Genomic DNA, 22,109 nt, shown 5'->3' with positions numbered 1-22,109 from the left:
TCTTAATTCTACAGGGGTCACAGAATCAGAGGTGCAGGGAGTGGGAGGTAGCCTCCAGTCCTACCCGACATGTTGTAAGTGGCAACACATAAGCCTGTAGAGCGGAGGGACGTGCTCTAGGTCACCTATTAAAGCTGGTACAGGTTAAGTATCCCTAATTCAAAAATCTGAAATTTGAAATGCTCCAAAATCTGAAACTTTTTAAATGTCAACATGATGCTCAAAGGAAATGCTCATCGGGGCGTCTTGGATTTCAGATTTTTAGATTAGGGATGCCGAATTGGTAAGTGTAATGCGAATATTCCACCCCCAGCCTCAAAAAAAATCCAAAACCTGAACTTTTCTGGTACCAAGCATTTCAGATAAGGGATACTCAACCTGCAGCTCCATCCCTGTGAAAAGAAGCAGGCCTGAATTGTAGCTGAAAGGATTTGTGTATTTCTGGCTGGGATGGTCAGACGCATAGGGGAACCACGGAGGTATTCAGGGATGGAACCCCCTCCCACCCCGGGCACTGGTAAGCCTCAGCTTTGGGTCTTGGTAGCTGTGCTTGCTGGGTGGATGGTGGCGTGGTCTCTAAGTTGTGTTCCCCTCAGCATCCATGACCCTGGGGAAAGGTGCCCTGGCAGCAGGAGTCTCAGGAGGGAGAGTGCAGTGTGCTGTGGACCCTAGGGAGCCCCATGTCTTCTCTCCTAGGTGAGAGCTCGAGGCATCTACTCTCCTCGGTCAAATCTCTGGGCTTGTGGGGAGACAGCTCATCTCCTTTTTCCTCATTCTCACATCCGGGATGGTGGGAACATAAAGTCCTGCTGGGGTCACAGCCTCCTCTCAACCTTGCTCCTGGTGTCAGATTGGGCACTTCAAAGGGCTGGCGTGGGGCTGGATCAGGCAGCAGAGTGGTGGGTGGTCCCCAGCCATGAATTTGTGAGACAATGCACCTTTTCAGTGGAAACCCAGTCTGAGAGGAGAGGCAAAGGGAATACTCCTGGTGGGCAGGAGACAGTGGGTGGCATTTTGGGGACACTTGCTGTGTGGTCCCTGTCTGCTGCAGGTCACTGCCACCCACGTGTATGGGCTCCTGTTATGGGTGGTCCCGTGGCGTGGCCTGAGAGTGGAAGAGGAGCGGTCCAAGCTGGTAGGTGGGTTTTCCTGGCCCTCAGCATAGCCTGCTAAGTGGAAGCTTTTAGAGTTTATTCCAAGAAGAGGTTGACTTAGGCAGCTTTTTGAATGAGGCTTCCTGGACAGCATCATAGACAAATGCCTTGGTTTTTCTCTGCCCAGCTAGTGATTACCAGCAAGCAGAAAATGACTCCTACCAAACCCAGTCAAACAGAGGCACAGTCTCTGCTCCTCCAAATCATTTTAATGAAGCCATTGGCAGCAGGATATACAACACGCCCAGATACACAGCATAGCAGGGCTTCGATAATGAGGTAATTTCCCCCCACGTCTTGAGAAGAATAGTATGTATTTCTTTATGAACACTATTTAAAAAATATAAACCCCTCACAACATTCTCCAGGACCTAGAGCCCAAGAGAACCAACTGAGGATCCATCATCTGTGGGATGGCGGAGGCAGTCTCTGGGGAGCGGGAGGGAATGTGCACAGCCAGGGGAGGCTGCAGCAGCCTTGCCTCTGCTGTGAATGTCAGGCAGTGACAAGCAGCAATAAGGGAACAGAGGGGGTGGCAGCAGTGTTTGGCAGCTCTTCAGCAATCTTAATCACAAATTCAGGTAGGATCCAGTTGGGGCATCGCCGGCGGGGGCACAGAGGTGGTAGCAGCTTCCTCCTCCATGGGGGTGGGAGAGTTCCCTCTATTTGGAGAGGGAGAAGAGGGGTGATGCGGAGGAAGGAGCGAGGGAGCACAGGCTCTCATACAATCTTGCAGAACTGGAATGAGGAAGAACAGAAGTCAGGCTAGACACTGAGGTACAGCCAGGACTGTTAGGGTGTGATGGAGATGGCTCTGTTTGGGGCTGTGTGGTAGAGTTCTAGGAGCAAATGGATCCTGGAGTTCTTATTTTTTTTTTAATTATTTGAGACAGGATCTTGCTTTGTCTTCCAGGCTGGAGTGCAGTGGCACGATCGCAGCTCATCGCAGCCTCAACCTTCCAGGGCTCAAGTGACCCTCCCGTCTCAGCCTCTTAAGTAGCTGGGACTACAGGTGTGCACCACCACACCTGGCTAATTTTTTCACTTTTTGTAGAGGCGGGATCTCCCTATGTTGCCCAGGCTGGTCTCCAGCTCCTGTGCTCCTCCTGCCTCTGCCTCCCAAAGTGCTGGGATTACAGGTGTGAGCCCCCGCACCCAGCCTGGAGTTTTTTTGATGGTGGTGGAACAGGATGCCGTTGTCAGCAAGATGACTGGGGACCCTGGGGGAGGAGGGTGTGGAGACTTTAGCCAGGATTAGGGTATGAGCGTAATGTCTTCTTTCTATTGAGCTAAGAGAGCCATACTGGGGAGAGAGGACATGAGGAGAGGCCTTGGGGGCCCCTTTAGGTTACACGATGAGAGAAGTACAACACAAGGCATGTGGTGTACACGAGTGTCTCTCTTCTTCCACTCATGAGCTGTGTGGCCTCAGTTTCTTCATTTCTAAACAACTGTTCTTCCTACCTCATAGGGGAGTTCAACTGAGGCAGCTGAAATGAGTATATTTTACAGTGTTTCAGGCCATTGTTACTGCACAAGAGGAATTTGTAACAGGAAGAAATAGGAGAGTTTGGTGGGCTCAGGCTTTGGACTTAAAAGCAAGACCCTGCAGGGAGGTTTGCTCTCAGAGCTTAGGATGCACCCAGAGACCCGCGTCCCTAAGCCCCACTCCCAGCTTCAAGGCCCCTCACCTCAGCTGGACCACAGCCGCAGCGTCATGAGCAGATTAAACCCGGCCACTTTCAGGAGGAGGATTCGGAACCCCATCACTGACAGGTTTTGAAAGTTTAGGTTCATATCTGTAAAACCAAGAGGCCACAGCGGTTATGGGCTTGCATGTCCCAGGCCTGCATGGCCTGCAGGACACACCCACGGTTTTCCCCAAGGCAGAGCAGGCTGGGTGGGGGAGGCCTGCGGCTCCTGCCTCTCCTCTCCCTTGCAGCTTCTGTGCATATCCCCTTACAAACAGATTTTGTGCATTCTTCCAGGACCAACAGTATTGTGTTTCAAGACAAAAACGCCGACTAGACTTGGCTCTTATTTTATTTCTGAGCCCTTCTGGGGATGGGGTAGGTGCTCAGAATTTATCATCACAATCCCTTGGGTCCAGATGGGCCCCTTAGTGAGTTCCGCTACCACGGGAGGGATGACTCAATAAGACAACTCAAATGGAAATGAATACAGGCCCAGGGTGGGTGTGAGGAGTGGTAGGGGATTCTTGAGAGACAGGACCATTGCCTAGAGCCTATGTGAGTACTGTTGCTTGTCTTGAAAGAAGGCGAAACCTCTTGGCTGTCCTCAGGATGATCTGGTTAGTTTAGGGCTATCCCTAAGGGAGTCAGAAATTTCACAGCTGGGCCACCCAGAAGCTCTCTCTGGCTCTCTTGACAGTGGAGCTATTGAACGGAATACAGAGGCCTAGGAGAGAGTCCTTGGTCTATTGAAGCTAGAAACTCATCCTCAAAGTGCTTAGAATGGAAAGTCAGCGATGGTGAGAAGGATTCGGGAGAGACCCCACCCAGCTCTGGGCAGGTCTTGAACCGCTGTTTCAATTCCTCATCATTCATTCCCAGATCTACTAATTTCTTCCCACTCCTTCATCCAGGCAGGGTTATCGCGGGTTCATCACTTCCGCAATCCTGCGCAAACCCAGGCTAGACCCCTGTCTTACCTGTTTCAAAGCTTTTCTCGACCAGCTTGACATCACAGAGACTTTCTAAAAGGAAAAACACAGACATTCTTTCAGCATCCAGAGCAGGCTGACTCTCCCACCCCAGACCTCCTAGTTCTTGGGCAGGTGAACATCTACAGCCTTTCCATGCCTCCTTGTGGAGAGATCTGGAGGGAACTTACAGCATATGGGCACCTGCTAGGGAGAGCCCCTGGCCCTGGCCGGACCGATACCTCGGCTCCTGGACACCGTTTCTATCTACTCAATATACCCTGTTTGTACAAAGCACATGTTGCATGACACAGGCCACAGGTGCCATCACACATAGACCCTGCTCTTGCCTGGCTTCGTTCTGGAGTCCAATGGAGGCAGCGAGGCATACACAGTGGCAAGGGCCAGAAAGAGTATAAACAGGTATTTTCATGTGTTCCAAAAAGTTTTGATCCCTGCACCCCAAATATTTCCTTGGTTTCACCTTAGTAAATGGCACTATCATTGACTCAGCTGCTCAGGCCAAAATCCAGCCGCCTTCCTTGATCCCCTTTGCTTTCTCATCCCTGCATGGTTCTACCTTTGAAACCTGAACGGTGTTGGTTACCTCCCTGCCACCGCCCTGCCCAGGCCTCCATCATCTCTCTGCTGCAATTGCTCCCTTTCTGCCTCTACTCTTGGCTTATAACCCACTCTCCACACAGCACTCAGACTGATCTTTAAGAAAAGCAGGCTGGGTGTGGTGGCTCACGCCTATAATCCCAGCACTTTGGGAGGCTGAAGCGGGTGGATCACCTGAGGTCAAGAGTTCGAGACCCCCCTGGCCAACATAGTGAAACCCTGTCTCTACTAAAAATACAAAAAATTAGCTGGGCGTGGTGGCGGGTGCCGTAATCCCAGCTACTCGGGAGGCTGAGGCAGGAGAATCACTTGAACCTGGGAGGCGGAGGCTGCAGTGAGCCAAGAGGCACCATTGCACTCCAGCCTGGGCAACAAGAGCAAAACTCCGTCTCAAAAAAAAAAGAAAAGCAAATTAGGTGTCCCTCCCCTGCTTGAAGCTGATCAACAGCTTTCTGGTGTACTTAGAATACTGTCTGCCCTCTCATGGCCTAGGAGGTCCTGTGACCCGGCCCTGCCTCCTTCATTCAACTAATTCCTGCTGCCCTTCTCCTTTCTCATTGAGCTCCTGTCCCAGGCCTCTGCTGGGTCCTCTCCCTGCCCTTGGTATGGCTGGTACCTTCAAGTAGCATTTCTTCAGAGAGCCCTTCCCTGACTTTTGTCCTGAAGGTGGTTGTTTTCTCAAGCCTGAGTTAAAACACATTCCAATCTGAAGTTATCTGGACTTTTCCCAGCTGACAGATGGGCTCCCCCAACTAGAATGGAGCTTCCTCTGGGCACACCCCTCATCTGACTTTTTATTCCTCCACTTCAGCACCTGGTGCATTCATGTGCCGGCACAATCAGTGGTTGGTGGGTTAATGAGTGACTGCATGAGATTGACTTAGTGAGCTGGGAAAGATTTTTTGGCAGACAGGGAGAAATAAGGAGAGGCAACTTGGAGAAGGGGTTTAGAATGAGGCCTAGAAGAGCAGTAAGGGGCAAACAGTCTGAGCAAAGGCAGGCAGGAAGGAACTCAGTTGGAGAGACTGAGGCTGGGCCAAGTGCCCTCTCCTGCCAGCTTCTCTTCATCTGCTTTTTTCCCGTGTCATTCTCTGGACTGCCAGAACAAGGCTCACTGTTTCTTAGTGAAAAGAGGGTTTTGGTGGCAATGGATGAGGCCGAGACCACCAATCAGAGGAGTTTTAGACATCATTGACCAGACCTCTGGGCAGAACCAGGCCATTCCTGAAGCAAGGAAACAGCCTGCGAAGGCACCAAAGCTGCCCTTACCTGGGCTGGGGAAGAAGGTGTCTGCTGGAACAATGCTGTCGTTGAAGGCGTTTGCACATGCAAAATCAGATTTGTTGCTCCAGGCCACAGCACTGTTGCTCTTGAAGTCCATAGACCTCATGTCTAGCACAGTTTTGTCTGTGATATACACGTCGGAATCCTTACTTTGTGACACATTTATTTGAGAATCAAAATCGGTGAATAGGCAGACAGACTTGTCACTGGATTTAGAGTCTCTCAGCTGGTACACGGCAGGGTCAGGGTTCTGGATATCTGTGGGACAAGAGGATCAGGGTTAGGACATGATCTCATTTCCCTCTTTGCCCCAACCCAGGCTGGAGTCCAGATGCCAGTGATGGACAAGAGCGGGGCTCCGTGGGGCTGGCAAGTCACGGTCTCATGCTTTATATGGGAAATAGCATCTTAGAAACCAGATGCTCGTGATGGACTGGGACTCAGGGACAGGCACAAGCTATCAATCTCGGCCAAGAGGCCATGATTTCAGTGAACGTTCACGGCCAGGCCTGGCCTGCCACTCAAGGAAACCTGAAATGCAGGGCTACTTAATAATACTGCTTATTCTTCTATTTAACAGGATCTTCTTCAAAACCCCAGCAATATAACTCTGGCAGAGCAAAGGCAGGCATGGAAAAAAGGCCCAGCAAGGCAAACTGTACATCTTGGAATCCGGAGTGGTCTCCCCAACTTAGGCTGGGCATTAGCAGAATGGGAGGTTTATGGTATGTTGGCACTAAGTTGGGAAATCTATGACATCACCAGGAGATTGCTCTCTCATTGAGAGAGGTTTTGAACTATAAATCAGAACACCTGTGTCTAAGCCCCGGTGCTACTGTTTACTTGATATAAGGCCTTGAGCAAGTCACAGCAGCTCCTTACATCTCGGGAATTTCATCTGCAAAATGAATATGTTGCCTCATCCACCATCCTAGCCGGGCTTTTCTGAGAAAGAAACGAGAGCTTCTCCATATAAACATCTATTTAATACACTGTAAAGTACCAAACAAATGTTAGTTGGAGCCATTGACCCTGCCAGAATATAGCCATGATAAAGTGCTAGTGAGTCATGGAGAGCCGCAGCGTCTATCCTTCACCCTCAGAAAGCAGGAGCTGCCGGAGGCTTTTCCTTAGTGCTGAGACTCATTCTTTAGTATTTCCGTAGGATTTTGTGTTTTTAATGTGACTCTCATTGTTTATTCTTTCCCACCTCCTGCCTTTTGAGGAGGAAGCAGAGGTTTGCTGGAGGATTTGCATGTTGGGGCCACCCAGAGAGTTTCCAGCAGGGTGGGGATTAGAATTTCCCACCCAGTGGTTCTCTGCTCCCACAGCCCCTCACATGCGCACAACATTTCTCAGACGCTGATGATTCCCTGACAGTTGCTGAGCCAGCCATGGTGGCCTCGGCAATGCAGACATCCAGCTGGATCCAAAACCAAAGAAATCAGCCCCTGGGATGCTGAGTGGGGGCAGAGCTGCCTGCAGCATGGGGCTGGCCCTCGAGCAGTGGAGCAGGGGTGGGCTCCATGGTCAGAGGGGAGAGACACCCAGAGCTTCGGCTCCAGAGGATTCTGCCTACTTCCCTCCTCATACTTGGGCGGCCTGACATCACTCTGGGTGAAGGCCCTCAGGCATAGTTACTTTGCTGGGAAGGGACAGACAGAAAGCCATTAGCTCTACCAACACGTCCCCCGATTGTTAGTCATCAGTGGGGGTATTGGGTAACACTGCAGAGGGGGAGAGGAGTCTGGAAGTGCTGATCCTCAAGGCAGGGGATCAGGTTCCACCAGATGCAGGTTGGCTTTAAAGAGGAAAGGGGGTGGCTTTGTGGGGCAGAAACCCAACTTTAAGTCCTGGTTAAACACTCACTCAAGTCCTGGGGCTGGTTGGTGTCAGACTGGAGAAAATCTAGGCTGCTCTGTCTAGTATAATAGTCTCTAGCTACGTGTGGCTGTTGAAATAAAAATTAGTCAATGTGAAATAAAATGTTTTCAATTAAAAATGGAAGCTTCATTTCAAGAGCTCAATAGCCACATGTAGCTGGTGGTTATTGTATGGGACAGTGCAGAGAACATTTCCATTGCCACAGAAAGTTCTAGTGGACACTGTTGATCTAGAAAGCGCAATGCCACAGAACACAAGACTCTGAGAAATGGCAGCAGGCGCTGAGTTAGAGGTACTTAATTTTTTTTAGCCTTTTTATACTTTCATCCCATGTACTTTTTATACTTTTTATCCCCATGTACCTCTAGTTCAACCATATCTCTTTGCCACTTTTAATTTGGAGGTCTGTCTGCCAGAGCCCTTTGGGGAGAGACATCCTATTCTACCCTAGTAAGAAAAACACATCCCATCACTGATGATATCAGAAGGTAGGCTTGGCAAGACAGAACCAATTTTTTGATGTGGAGGTTCAGCTATTCTAGATCCTAAATTGTCCTTTAAATTCAAGATTTAGGAACTGCAGAAGCACATGTGCTCTAGTGCTTTAGGTCCCTAGGGACACAGCAGTGATTGAAAGCTTCCTTACCATTAAATTTGTCCCCTGTATTTGGGCACTAGGGACCCAGAAATCAGAATTAGTGACACTCACTCTGGGTCCCACTGAGGCTCTAGTGAGCATCAGGAAACTGTGGGCATGGGCAGACGTACGGGGAGAAATGGAAACTCTGGTTCCTTTGCCAGATTGGAGCTGGGAGGTAACACTTTCATACCATTCCCAGTGTCTCTATTACAGAATCCCTTAGGTTTCTCCTCCTCTAAGGTGTGGGATGACCCCTCTCAGAGCCCACTGAGGAAGGAGAGGGGAGGTCCGTGGCACCATAGCTGGCTCCTCTCACCTTCGCTTCTGGTCTGCATCTCTAAATAGGATTCTCAGTTTCCCGATGGCTGGCCTCGGCCCTAATTTCTGTATTCTCTTGAATGCTCTAGTATTTCCTTTTTCCATGCCTAAAAAGACATCTTATCTGACTGCTTTTCAACCAATTTTATTAGCAGATATATACTTAGGCTACAATGCATGTGCCTTGATTAATCCCAAGATCATGCCTTCTTTCTTGTTGTTCCCTATGCCCAGAACTCCCCTTCTCTCCTTTCTCTGCCCAGACAGATCTTACCCATCTTTCAGGGCTCAATGAATCCTTTGTACCACATGAAACTTCTCAATCTAGGCCAACTTTTCAGCCAGGACCATATGCCCTCTGCATCTCTACTGTGTCCCTTGACATCATCAACTGGTCAATACTAAAATAGTTTTCAGGCTGCTTAATTTACAATAGTTCTGTACCTTTGTCTAGTTTTTATACCACTTGAGGACAGGACAGGAATCTATCTTACACTTCATACTCAGTCTAATATTTGATAGAGTGATAGTCACATAGAAGGCATTTTACAATACCCATTGAACGATTAAAGTCAAATTTTAATGTGTTTGACCTAGAGAAACATGAATATTCAAGATCGATAGTGATGCTTTTCCCTTCCCAGACCTCTGTAAGAAAATTAGTTACAACATCATCAGCAAGCCTCGCCACAGTAGTAAGTGGTATCCCCAGAGAAAGGATTAGTGTCACTGGCCCATGGGGTTGCACGCGGTGCCACCTGGGATGACTCACCAGATATAATGAACACATGGGTCCCTTTCCCAAATGTGAGTTTATCAGTTGTTCCTCCAGTATTCACACCACGGGTGACACCATTGCAGAAACTCACAGGACCTACCTGTTACTTAAATAAGAGAAACACTGATCTCCCCCACAAGGCAGGAGAATCACACTCCTAAGAGTTAGATCTTCTGCTCTTTTGCACTGAAATTTTGCTTCTGATATGAAAGTTCTCCTGCTGTTCCATTCTGCTGTGGTTCCCTGGGCTGAGGTTGGGATTTCGTATGATTTCAATAAACCAATAATTCAGTAGAACAAAAACCTCAATTCCAGGCAGCGGTATCTTGGATACGTTTGTGGAAGGTTCAGGGGTACGTACTTGCTCATCGCCTGCCTCATGGTTCCTAAGGTCTCAGCCTAAGGATGATGTCTGCAGAGCACTGAGTCCTGGATGGGAGGATTTTCTGGGGATGGGTGGAAGAAACCATTTCAGAGCCCACAGAGGAAAATACCTGGGCTCAAGTCGGCATTTTGGACAAAGAAGAAATAGTTGTCTGTCCTCCCTTGCTCTCCTGCTTCATTCTACTTACTTGGCCAGATGCTCAGCCTGGTCCCTGATCCAAAGATTATCTTGGAAGCACTGCTGTACCCCCACTGTGGGTAAGGTCTTTGAGATAACCTTCTTGATGCTAATCTGCTGGAAGCCACTGGGGTCTCAGAGCAACATTCTAAAAGGCTCACTGGGTCTTTGTTGCTTACATCTTTTATTTCCCAAGGAAGCAATTCCCCTTTCCCTTTATGACAGTGTAAACCTTAGTATAAGCAAAGCCTCAATAATAATAATTATAATAATATTTTAGAAAAGCTACTACTTATTATTTTTTACATTCTGGCCATTATGTCATATCATTATGATGTAGTTATAGTCATTTTGCTGTTGAGAAAGTGGAGGCTTTATTGAAAACAGCCGGTGAGAGTAGAGCCCAAATGTTCCCCGGGTCTGTGGGCCTCCCTCTACATTGCTGCCTCTATACCTTGTAATTGCATGTGGTATACTTGCCCTTCAGTTAGGGGTCTGGGCCACTTTTACCCTTAGGAGGAAGTTGAAAACTCTCCTAACTCCAGGGAGGAAGATTCTATGAGTAGGGATCCCCCTACTATGTTTATTAGCCAATCCAGGGAATTTAGCTACCTGCTGCAATAAAAGAGAATTTGTGTTTGCCATTAACTCATCTCTTCCCCCCAAGGGCACTTAGCTAATTTCCTGAATGTTCAGATTATCTGGTGCCGACATTATCAGCTTCGCTTGAAAGCACTGAGTATTTGGAACTCTTTTTATGTTTCTATAAATTATTCTGCTCAGATTTTCATTTACTCGGTTGGCTCTGGGCACTTCTGTGTTTCATATGAGAAATGGGAACATTTTAAGTCACCAAGAGAGCTTGTAGAAATGGAAAATGAGTGCTTCTCAATATATCCCCAAGTTTGCTGTAAATCATCGCCTGTTTTCTCATAGACAAGTGGTCAGTTCTTTTTGCACTGGTCACTTGCAGGGTCATACTCACATGGGTGTACAGCCAGCCTGGTCCCTGCTCCAAAAATCAGCTTATTGTAGCCACCAGAAAACACACAATCAGATGGCGCTTTACAAGAACTCTAACCTGGGCAGGGCCAGCCTGGCTGGGGGCATTCCATCTCCTGTCCCTGTTTTCCAGGCTCCCCCAAGTCAAACTTTCTCTGACAAGAGAGAAAAGTCTCACCTATCAGGTCTTAATTCCTCCTACTCACTCCTGAAGATGCATTAGAGGCCTCATTGATGCTGATTATTTCTTTCTAATCATCAGGAAATAGCTTCATTTTATGTTGGTAATTGTTGAACACCTAGGCAACTGTGCAGCAAATGCTCCAGCCACTGTCGGAACAGCTCCGGGGCAGATTAGATGCAGGCGTCAACATGCAGGATCTACGATGCCCCAACACTTTGCAGGGTTTACCTACTAGAAACAATGGCAACTTTAACGCCTTTTTCCAAATGTGAATTTTTGGTCTTCTTTGTACACACCTTTCTAACACAACCTGGACCTGTATATTTCCAAGATGATTCTGCTTCTAATGGAGAAAAGTTTCCTTAGAACAAATCTTTTCTGGGTGGTCTCTCAAGTGGAGACAGACTTCGTATATTTATCATTAGACCTCTTTCTTTTTTGCTGCTAGAACTCATTTGTGCTGCTTACTTATCGAGAGATTGTAAACCTTCCACCTCTGATCTCTGGTTCTTGAGAAATATGATAGGTTTCGAGCTTGATAAATTCAGCCTGAACCATGGCTGAGAAGAGGCTTTGATGAAGCACACACATGAACAGATAAATACAGAGGTTCTCTTCCCTGAGACACGGGCCTTCTCCCACCATGGACATCTGGATGGATTCTGCAATCTCCTGGTTTTGAGGTCTAACAACTCTCTCTGTTAGAGAATACTTGTTAATGTCTAAATCATGACTCTTCTAGCCAGAAGGCATTTTTTTTTTCCCACGATCATTTGTTTGGTGACACCTATGTGCCAGGCACTGTGCTGAGCTGTAGAGATGTGAGGATGAAAAAGGGTCCTGCCCTCATGGAGCTTAAGGTATAGTGGAGGATGTGTGTATGTACCAGGCAATGAGAACTAGAGGCTAGTCATGTCTTCTGTTGTGCTTCCATTGCAACTTGCATGTACCTCCACTATGACATGGTGACAATGGGCTATAGTTGTCTGTTTGCACTCTGAACTCCTGGATGGCAGAGACTCTTCCTCCTTTCCTGGATGGCAGAGACCCTCCCTCCTTCCCTCCTTTCCTCCGTTCCTTCCTTCCTCCCTCCCTCCCGGTCCTTCCTCTCCTTCCTCTCCTTTCTTTCCTTCCCTTCCCTTCCCTTCCCTCCCATTCCCTTCCTCACGCTTAGCATAGTGCTTGGAATAAAATAAATGTCCAATAAATATTTGTTGAATACATAAACCCTCTAAATATTCCCATTCATTTCTAATTCAGTTCTGCTATCTTCTTTTATTAGGACTATTTCATTTCTTCTTTAACTTCTATATAGTTCCTTTTTACAAACTTTTTATTATTTTTATGGCATTATTTAGGCTCTAAGTTCTTCCTATATCTCTCAATTGGATGTGCAGTTTTGAGAAAGTGTGTCCAATGCCCAGAGTCTTTGGGAAGCATAATTCATCACCTTTCATGAAAATTAAATGGTAACAAAAATAAATCTTTTGGCATAATCAGTCACAGCTTCTTTTCTGATACAGATCTTTTGTCTCAAAGGAATCTGTCTCTGCAATGATGAAATGGCCAATTCCCATTGGCAAATACTACCGTTAGAAAACAGACTATTAAGCTAGTGGCTAGGAATTAAAATTTCAAGATATTCAAGCCTCATAAAGAAACATGAAAAATTAGTTCAGGAGGTAGAGATTCATCATCTAAGAAAGCAGAGTAGGGGCTTTCTGTGTCTTTGGCCAGAGCCTAAGTTTGGGTACTTACTTGGTTGCACTTGGAGTCTTGTTCCACTCCCAAAAGTAAGTGCTCTCCTGCCCGTGTCCACACCCTGGTACATCACAATACAAAATCCTGCCCTCTGCCAGCTGGGGGCAGCTGCCCATGACCCTCACACACTCACAGCTTCTCTCTTGGGAGAAAAACTTTTAAGCAGCCTATTCTATGGTTTGATGATAAATTTTTCTTTCTCTCTAACTTTATGCCCAATAAACAGTCTCCCTAAGTTTCTCCTTCCCTCCCTGCCATACCTGTATCCTGCCACCCAACCCAATGACTCTGCTGATCTCTTCAGAAGTGCTGAGTCACCATGCCATGGTCACTATGGTAAGAAGGCTCAGGATGGGCAAACCAAAGACCAAACAGATGGCCTTTGAGGTGTGAGGTCTTCCTTCACAGAATGCAGGAGGCATGGTGGTGGCATGGTTAATAACAAGGCCCTAGAGTCAAATAGATTTGAGTTAAACTCTAGCTCTGTCATTCCTGGCTATATAATCTTGGATAAGTTACTTATCCCAAGCCTCTGTTTCCTCACCTGTAAAATGGGCAAAATGCCAGCTACCTATTATTAGGATGTATGTAATCATTGAATGAGAATTATATAAAAGACAGAGAATGGCCACTGGCACATGTCAGACATTCAGTAAATAGCAGCTCATAATGGGATGATTCCCAGCAATGCTTTACACTGGGGGAAAGGATGAGGCTTCTTGCAGCCAGAAGCCCAGAAACGCATCCCTGTACCATCCATTCCAGTACCACAGAGTGCCTCAGCACCCTGGCTGGTATGCTCTAATTTAGGGGAAGGTATCTCACGGATTCTAGGGGAGGTGGTGACAGAGTCTCAGCCATAAGAGACATAGGAGTGAGGGGGCAGAGTGGACCCCTTGGTTGCCAAGAAGAAAGTTCTGTTTTAGAAACTTAACCAAGAGTGAAGTCTTTTTTCACAATTTGGGGATTTGTCCTCTGAAATCATTGTGCAAAACCCTTGTCTGGCACAGCCTCAATCATCTCATCAGACCTGACACTGATGGTTACTCCCAGGCGACAAAGGACTCCTTTAATGATGGAACAGATCACAACACAAACTCTCACTACTACGGTATCCTTCCATAATATAATATAATCTGTCTGCAAAATTTCCCGTGATCATTTCTATAATACTTACACGGATGAACAATAAGGCTGGTTCCTCTTCCAAATGTAGGTATGTAGCTTCCTCCTGATGCACACAGTGAGGAGAGCCTTTGATAAAACCTGTTTTACGTGACCTCCCTCTACCAATTGCTCCGTGGTATTGGGCAACATCCTGGGAAACCCTCCTGAATACTGAGTTGTAGAAAGTCTCCCACTGCTGTCCTTAGAGCCCCCGAGTGCTGGCGCCTAGGGGCAGGAGCCAGGGGCTGGGGACTGGAGAGCTCTTCGGCTCTTGTGTATCCAGGGGAAAATACCAGCTTCCCATCAGCAGAGAAGCAGGGCAGCAACTCCCCATGTGTGCTCCCAGCACCCCAATACAGACACCACACTCTGCTTGCTTGGGGCAGACATTCTGAGGGTCTGGCTCTGTTACTCTTTAGTCAGATGCAAGGAGCTTCCGAAAGTGCTCCCAGGACAGACAGCAAAGGAAATTTTATGCGACATTTTGCTGAAGCCGTTCTGACCTCCTTTTCTCGAAGTGCTCCTTGCTCTCTTCTCCTTTCCAGAGCTCTTTGGCACTTCCCACTCCTAGTCTTCTTCCTAGGGGAGACCCTGGGGTTGGATTTCCACATATCCCTGTCTGAGGCAACGCTAAATCCAAGCGGGATTTAGGCACTTCCTGTGATTTGCGCTTTCATCCTTCCCTCTTTACCACCTAGAATTAGGCCAAGACATCCAAAGCCCTTGGATTCCTTTATTTCTAATGACCTTGACTCAGACAAGGCCCTGCCTCTGTGAAACCCTACAATTACAGAGAAAAAAGTCACACTAATTTCCACAGAATTTTTGAAAGATGGGAGGAAACAGAGACCATGCTGTCTGCTTCAGAGATATGAAAGCTGAGGCTCAGGGAGGTCATGGCCTGGGCCACAGTCCTGAGCTGGGGCAGGAACTCAGCACTTGGTTCCCTAGCAGGTAGGAACTGCCAACACTCAGCTTATCTCACACTGGGTTTGAGGGTCACTTAGCAAAGAGCTGTGTGGCTCCACCAAACTCACGGTGGGAGTAAGGGGCTGGGGCCCCTCCACTGCTGTGCACTGACCATCAGCACGGTCTTGGACAGATGCTAGACCCTGACGTCAGGCCCCTCTGCAACACGAGCAAGATGTCCCCACGGTTCCCCCCAGTTCTCACTTCTGTGGTCCTTTGTTCAATCTGAAATCCAGCCTCAGGGAAGATCAGGGGCAGCTTTACACAAGAATGGGAGTGTGGTCAGTGGAGATGCAGAGAGAAGGGGAAAGTGAAAGAAACCAGGGACAGGCAAAGATTTGGGACAGTGGCTGCCTAAGATTCTTCGATATAGCATTGGTGAATGGCATGCCCTTCCCCTGCTCCCATGGAAATATGATAAGAGGCTCTCCAGCACAGGGTAGTGGTGGGGGTGGGGGTGGCCATTTGTGTAGGAGGATCCCAGCTCACTTACTTGGTATGACCACAACTTGGGTCCCCTTCCCAAAAGCGAGTCTGTTGTTCCCGTAGTCACACTGTGTAAGTGTATTACAAAAACGTCCTGGTTTTGCCCACCCCTTCTCTGAAGACATATCCCCTTCACAGTAGCTCTAAGATCTGGAAACCCTGAAAGGCAGATCCCAAAGTTTTCCTTGTAATGGGTGGTATGAAGACTCGAAGGAACCTCCCTAAAAGGTGTAAACAGCACCAGACCCCAATGCTACCTGTTGGCCTTCATTTTCCTCATCACAGCTATCAACAAACACAGCTTTGGCTATTTCTCCTTTGGGAAAAACAGAATCTTTACAAAACTTCATGAAAAACATCGTATCCTACATAGGCTGGGTGGGTGTGAATATTTCTAAAGATACCAGAGAGCAGGCGGGCATTTTCCTACCTCATCTGCCATGCTTGAGAAGAAGGTACCATTTTCCTAGGGACATATGTAAAAATGTATTTTTCACCTTGCCATAAATGCACACTGTGCTGGGGCACATGCTAAAGACATGCCTCGGCATGACTCAGAGTTACTGCATCCTCTCGGGGCTGAGTGAGAGTCTTGGGTGACTCACGCCTGACTCATTCCTGTTTCTGTCCTCACCCCACTCAAGGATGCTAACTGCTAAGGGGGCTTTTGTCCTCAAGAAAGTCAAAGATCTCAGCACACAACAGACTCAATTCCTTTCCCAGAAACATATTTGGGGGAATCATGTGTGTTCTCTGCCAAAGAATGTGGCTGTGCATGGTCATACCTGTCTTGTCTCCAGCCATCAGGGAACCCACCCCCCTATCTTGGCACATACACATATAAATTGTTGTTAGACTTTTTATTATGAGTGCTTAGTTTCTCTGATAAGACTGGAAGTTCTTGAGATCAGGAGCCCTATCTTAGGGTTTTAAAAATTCTTTTCTTTTTTCTTTCTTTTAAAACCAACGATGATTCCCTGGTTTGTTGATGATACTCAATAATCATTTACTGAATTGAACTGACTTTTACTGTGCATAATTATTGGGACAGGGAGGCCAGTTTTGGGAGAGGTTAAAAGCAAGGTACACCCTGGGTAAATGTGAGCTGCAAAATCTAAGTGCTTAGGCAAGGAAAAACCAAGGAAGCATTTCTAAGAGAGAAAATAAGAAGGCAGTATAAAAACCAAAACATCGTGAGGTTCATATGACCCTCAGCAGAGAGGCGGGAACTGACGAACAAATAAGAATCTTGACTCAAAGGAAATTCAAATATTTCTCTCCTGATACCTTGACAATAATTCTCCTTAAAGGTAAAAATAATAATATGGCAGAAAATGTATATTTGAAATTAGCAGCATTGTTATGATTAATAATAACAAAATAGTAGTAATAATAATCTATTATAGACCAGAATAATTATATCTATATATGCCCAATATTGAGGATAGGGCTACACATTTCTGCAGATTTGACTTACTTGGACTGACCAGGAGTCGGGTGCCAGCTCCAAATACGAGTTTCTGAAAGCCTGTGTTCACACTCTGACATAACTCTGTACAAAATGGGACCCTGTCACTGGGCCATAGCCTAGGATTGCCAAGTCACATGCAAGTTAGTTACTAAGGGTGTTTCTACGTCTGCCTGCATGTACCAAAGTGGTAGGAGGCATCTAATTTTACTATTTAACCCTAATTTTCCTAAGACCATTGGAAGATGACAACAAATAAGATAGAACCCAACTGAAGATTCTGCTTTGTATACAGTGGATTATATAAAAATGTCACTAATATTCAAGTTAAAAAAGTTATTAATATAATTACAGAGTTTCAGTTCTAGATAGGACCTAGGGAAGTTTTATCCACCCACACTTAACTGTTATTATACATGTTTCTTGCAAGAGTGATGCCCATGGATACTGTACAGGGCAACATTATTATTGCCAATTTATCTTCTAATTTAACTAGCAGACAAAACTATGTCCCCTTCCCCCCCAAAAAGAAAAAAAATCAATGAAAACAGATGTCCTTCAACTGTAATATAAATCAGGTTATTTCATGGAACTTACTTGCTTCAACAAATAGTCTTGTTCCTGCTCCAAAGATTGTTTTGAAGCCTCCAGTATTTCCCACAGTGATTTGCACTGCGACAAAATGGGCCATTTCCTTCTCCTTCCATTTTTACACTACAGCTGGGGAGCAGGTCTAGGGAGCCTATTCTAAGGTGCTAGTAATAAGGAGGACATTTTTATACTCCCCTTGTAAAACCTATTTGTTTTTCCTGTTTATGAGCATAACTCACACTTCCTACCTATCAGGAGGTTAGTTCACCAAACAGCAGTCACAGAATATGGCCCCAGGACCAGGATCTCCAGGTTCTAGACCCAGCCCTAGTTTGCACTGACTTTAGACAACTCAGCCAACCTCTCTGTGTCTTAATTTCCTTATTGGGAAAATAAAAAGGGGTGAACTAGATATTTTGAAGCTGTCTCTCAGAGCTAAAGTTCTATGTCCAAAGTGCCTTCACCCTGCATTTCTCTATAACTCACAAACGAGTCAGGCTCTTGTAGATCAGTTATACTGGTGGCTGGTCTGCCTGGGGAAAATACAAGGAACAGTGAAGGAAAGGGACAGTCAGAACAAGGGAGTGGGTGCAGCCAGCTCCCCTCTCTCTTCTCCCTATTGGGGTAAATGCTCCCAGCAACTCTGTACTTTCTGTTTTGTCATTGAAAGGGGAAGAGAACTCTTTAGACACTTGGGGCATCCATGTCAAGATTTCCCGAAGCGCCTTAACTCACAGCAATATCTAAAGTAGAAAAGATAAATTCAAAGCATTTCACCAGTCACTGTGATTGGCATCACCTCTCATTTCTAAATAAACTAGAGCACAAGCTCTGCGACATCATGCAGTAGAAAGAGCAGGGCTTTCAGGCATGGTGGCGCATGCCTGTAACCCCAGCTACTTGGGAGGCTGAGGCAGAAGAATCGAATCGCTTGAACCTGGGAGGCAGAGGCTGCAGTGAGCTGAGATTGCACCGCACTCCAGCCTGGGTGACAGAGCAAGACTCTGTCTCAAAAATAAATAAATAACTAAAATAAAAAAAAAGAAAGAAAGAGCAGAGCTTTTTAGTCAGGCAGGCAGACTCAAGTTTAAATTTAGGCCCTTTACTTACTAGCTTTGGGATCTTGGGCACTTCCTTCTCTGAGCCTCAGTTTCTTCTTTTGTAAAATAGGATACTTCCCCTTACCTCACAGAGTTATTTGAGATAAACAATTCTACATGTTATGCATCTAGCATTGTATCTAAACATCGTAGGGACTGAGATGGTGGTTATTATTTCTATGTTAAGTTAGGTTGTTGATTAACAGGGCTATTCCCTGAGGGTTATAGAATTTGTTTATGAAATACTCACAAGATTCCATACTCTTGAGTCCTATAAACTCTCGGGTGGTATAATAGTGAAATCCCAGAACAACAGATTTTGAGGGCTTTGACCCCCTCATCCACTGGACGAGTCTGAGGTGCAGAGAGGGGCAATGATTCGTTCCAATATCACACATCCAGTTGGGACCAGATCAAACCTAGAACTCTGGACTGAAACCAGAAGCCGTGGGTTCCTTTCTCTGTACTTCACTGACTCTTCTTGGATGATGTTTATAGCATAAGGGGGCACAATCTCTGGGGTGAATTGGGAATGGTTTTTTTGGGGCATAGGTAAAATGACCTTGAATATCCTCTTCTAAATGCACCTCTGAATCCATGGCAGTGGAAATAGAAAGGATCTATTTGATCATGACAATGCAATTTTCTGCTCTTCTAGCTCTTTTCTTCTATTGAGCATCACTTAGCTTAATACTAGTATTAAAAACTCTCACATTGAAGAGAGCTGAAAATCTCATATCTTGGAAAAAGTCTTAGTGGTTAGCTAAATTCCACCCTAAAGAAAGCACGCTTATATAGTCTTTGAATACTTTCACTAATTTATCTGGATGTCACAATTCTTAATGCTTCAGTAATAGATTAAAAATAAGATATAATGACTAAAATAACATCACCTTTTCTTCTGCTTATTGTCACCAGAATGCATTTTGTAATTACCATAGAATCCCATACTTACTCAGTTCCACTTTTAGCTGAGTGCCTGTCCCAAAGGTGAGTTTATTTCCTCCTCCCATGAGTATCACAGTGTTTGATGCCTCACAATAAACTCCCTTTTGCCACTTCACCCCTTTTCTTGATGTGCTCTAATGAGTTAGAAAACACTCAAGCTTTAATATAGCTATTGAGTTACTCCTAGGAGAAAAAAGTGCCCCAAATGGGATACATTCATAGACTTTTTGTACTAAGAGGCCAGAGAGGCCATTGGACCCACTTCCCTTCCCCATTTACAGATAAAGAAATTGAGGCTTAGAGGCAAGAGATCTGGTCTAAATTACATTGCTAGTTGGTAGCAGAGACCAAAACATGGCTCTATTTGAATCCCAATCTAGCATTTCTTCCTCTCCACTACACGCTCAAATGTACTGTGTCATTTGCTTAATTTTCTTCTTCCCTTTGGCCTGGAAACTTGATTTCTTTGGGTGTTTAACTTCAATTAAACAAGAATTTATCAAGTACTTACTTTTGTAAAAGGACCATACCAGATACTTCATGGAATATTAGACAGTGTCTATTCTCAAGGATCTTTTGGTTCAAATAGGCAGATATTATCAGTAAGAAAAGATTTCTGTAGTTGCATAGGTCACAGATTGTCTAAGGTTCCACAGCTAAATTTGGGATATGGAGGGTTAGAGGAATGTGAAGGGTGCCCGAGGAGAGACCACAGTCTAGGCTTTAAGCAGGAAGTGAGGCTATTTCTGGAAAAACCACATTTGTCCTAATTGTCTAGGGTATTAGTCCCTTCTCCATCCTGACCTAGTGAATTAGTTCTACTGTTATTTCCAACTCTTCTATTAGCTATTTTCATTTTTAAATGAAGAGTCCATGGAGGCTCAATCTTAAATTCACAGAACGTTGATAATAAAACAAGGATGATGCAATCCATGAGGATAACACACAATACATATAGAAGCTTTAAACCAGGTAAGGGGAAAACATGGGTAGGATGGGGTCAACATGTACCTGGAGAGACTAGAAGCATAGTCCCCTTCCCAAAGGTGAGTGTGCTGTATCCTGAATTCACACTCTAGCAAATCCCCATACAAAAATGATCTGCAGTGTTAGGTATTTCAACCCATGGTCTACTTAGGGAAAATGAAAGAAAACCTTCATTTATGAGCCAAGTGGATTAATAATCTGTATATATTCCACTACCTCATTTGGGCTTCAACTGTGCCATGTGCTTAAATATTATTATCCTCATTTTACAAACGAAGGATAGGCGATCTGAGGCTGAGCAGGTTGGGCCAGCACTGCTAACAAAGATGTGAGTATCCTGGATCCACAAGACACTTTGGCAGAGGATGGATAAATCTTAGGAGGAGCTTTGAGAGAAGAATCCTCTTCCTTGTTCCTTTTAGAGAGGGATTACAGCTATATTAGGGTTCTTTTGCTAGAACCAGACATCAGAACTCTAGTAACAGTGCTCCTAAAAAACTCCAGCTCATTTTGCATTATACAATCATTTCCTGAGACATGAAGACATTTTACCCTCAATCTTTCTGTTGCCTCTCTGACACCTTACTTACCAGGCCTGACCAGCAGTCTGGTCCCACTCCCGAAGATCAGTTTATAGCTGCCATCCATCCCACAGTGTTTCTTAGTCAGTCAAAAGCACCCAGAAGCCCACACATCCTTTTCATACCTAAGACCTAGAGATATGGCCTTTTCACCTACAAGGAGATACAGGTTACATTTTAACTTCCTTTTTACACAGGCCATTTGACTCAAATTTGGGGTATTTACTGCATATCACTTGAATGAAGTTTCTACCTGCCCATATCTCTGGGTCTGTCGCCATCAAACTCATGATTTTCAACTCCATTTATCCAACAGACATAGCTAGCCCTTCTTTCATTTCCATCACAGTTATCAATTTTTAGATTCCTGACATAGTGTCACCCCTAATTTTAACTTCAATCAATCTGAAACTTCACGGAATAGCATCCAGATCATCATGAGTGGCAGCTTCCTGCTCCCCCGAGTCAACTCATTTTAGAAGCTCAGTGACTCAGTGGTAGCCTTGTTACTTACTTGAGTCCTATCCAGCCCCCAGAACCAAGCATCCCTCTGATTAAAGGACACCCACTCTGCTTTAAGCTTGGTAAAAAGTACCACTTGTCTTCTCTTTAGTTCTTTGCAAATCTACTGTTTTCCATTGGCTTCACGGGCAATGTCTTAGCTTTTTTTTGATATTAAGAAGAAACACAAACCGGATAAAACAATACTAAGAACATGCTAAGGGATGTTCTTATACAATCCCTTTATTTCAGTCTCCTGAAACAGCCAGAAAAGGGCAGGCCCATAATATCTCTTTATGTGCTCCAAATGTTACGGTCTGAGAGAAGACAACACAAGGAAGAGGAAATGCGTAGGAAATTGAACTCACTTGGGATGACTTGGAGCTTTGTTCCAGTTCCAAAGGTAACTTTCCGGTAACTCCCAGAATTCACACTGTAATGCCTGCCTTTACAAAATGACT

The 22,109-nt window shown here is 45.6% G+C and overlaps 1 gene segment (V, D, J or C); it reads right to left on the bottom strand.

The window, feature by feature from the left end:
• Positions 1–1,351: 1,351 nt before the first annotated feature.
• LOC116484549 (T cell receptor alpha chain constant-like) overlaps positions 1,352–22,109 on the bottom strand; it is a 544,481-nt gene continuing 523,723 nt past the window's right edge. Inside the window, 4 exon segments of the C gene segment in view lie at positions 1,352–1,892; positions 2,846–2,953; positions 3,826–3,870; positions 5,707–5,979. Coding sequence covers positions 2,847–2,953; positions 3,826–3,870; positions 5,707–5,979 — 425 coding nt within the window.

Source organism: Hylobates moloch, unplaced genomic scaffold (genome assembly GCF_009828535.3).
Source record: "Hylobates moloch isolate HMO894 unplaced genomic scaffold, HMol_V3 SCAFFOLD_16, whole genome shotgun sequence".
NCBI classification, from domain to species: Eukaryota; Metazoa; Chordata; class Mammalia; order Primates; family Hylobatidae; genus Hylobates; species Hylobates moloch.
Note: the sequence above shows the minus strand (reverse complement) of the source record. Positions and strands in the feature narration are given on the sequence as shown.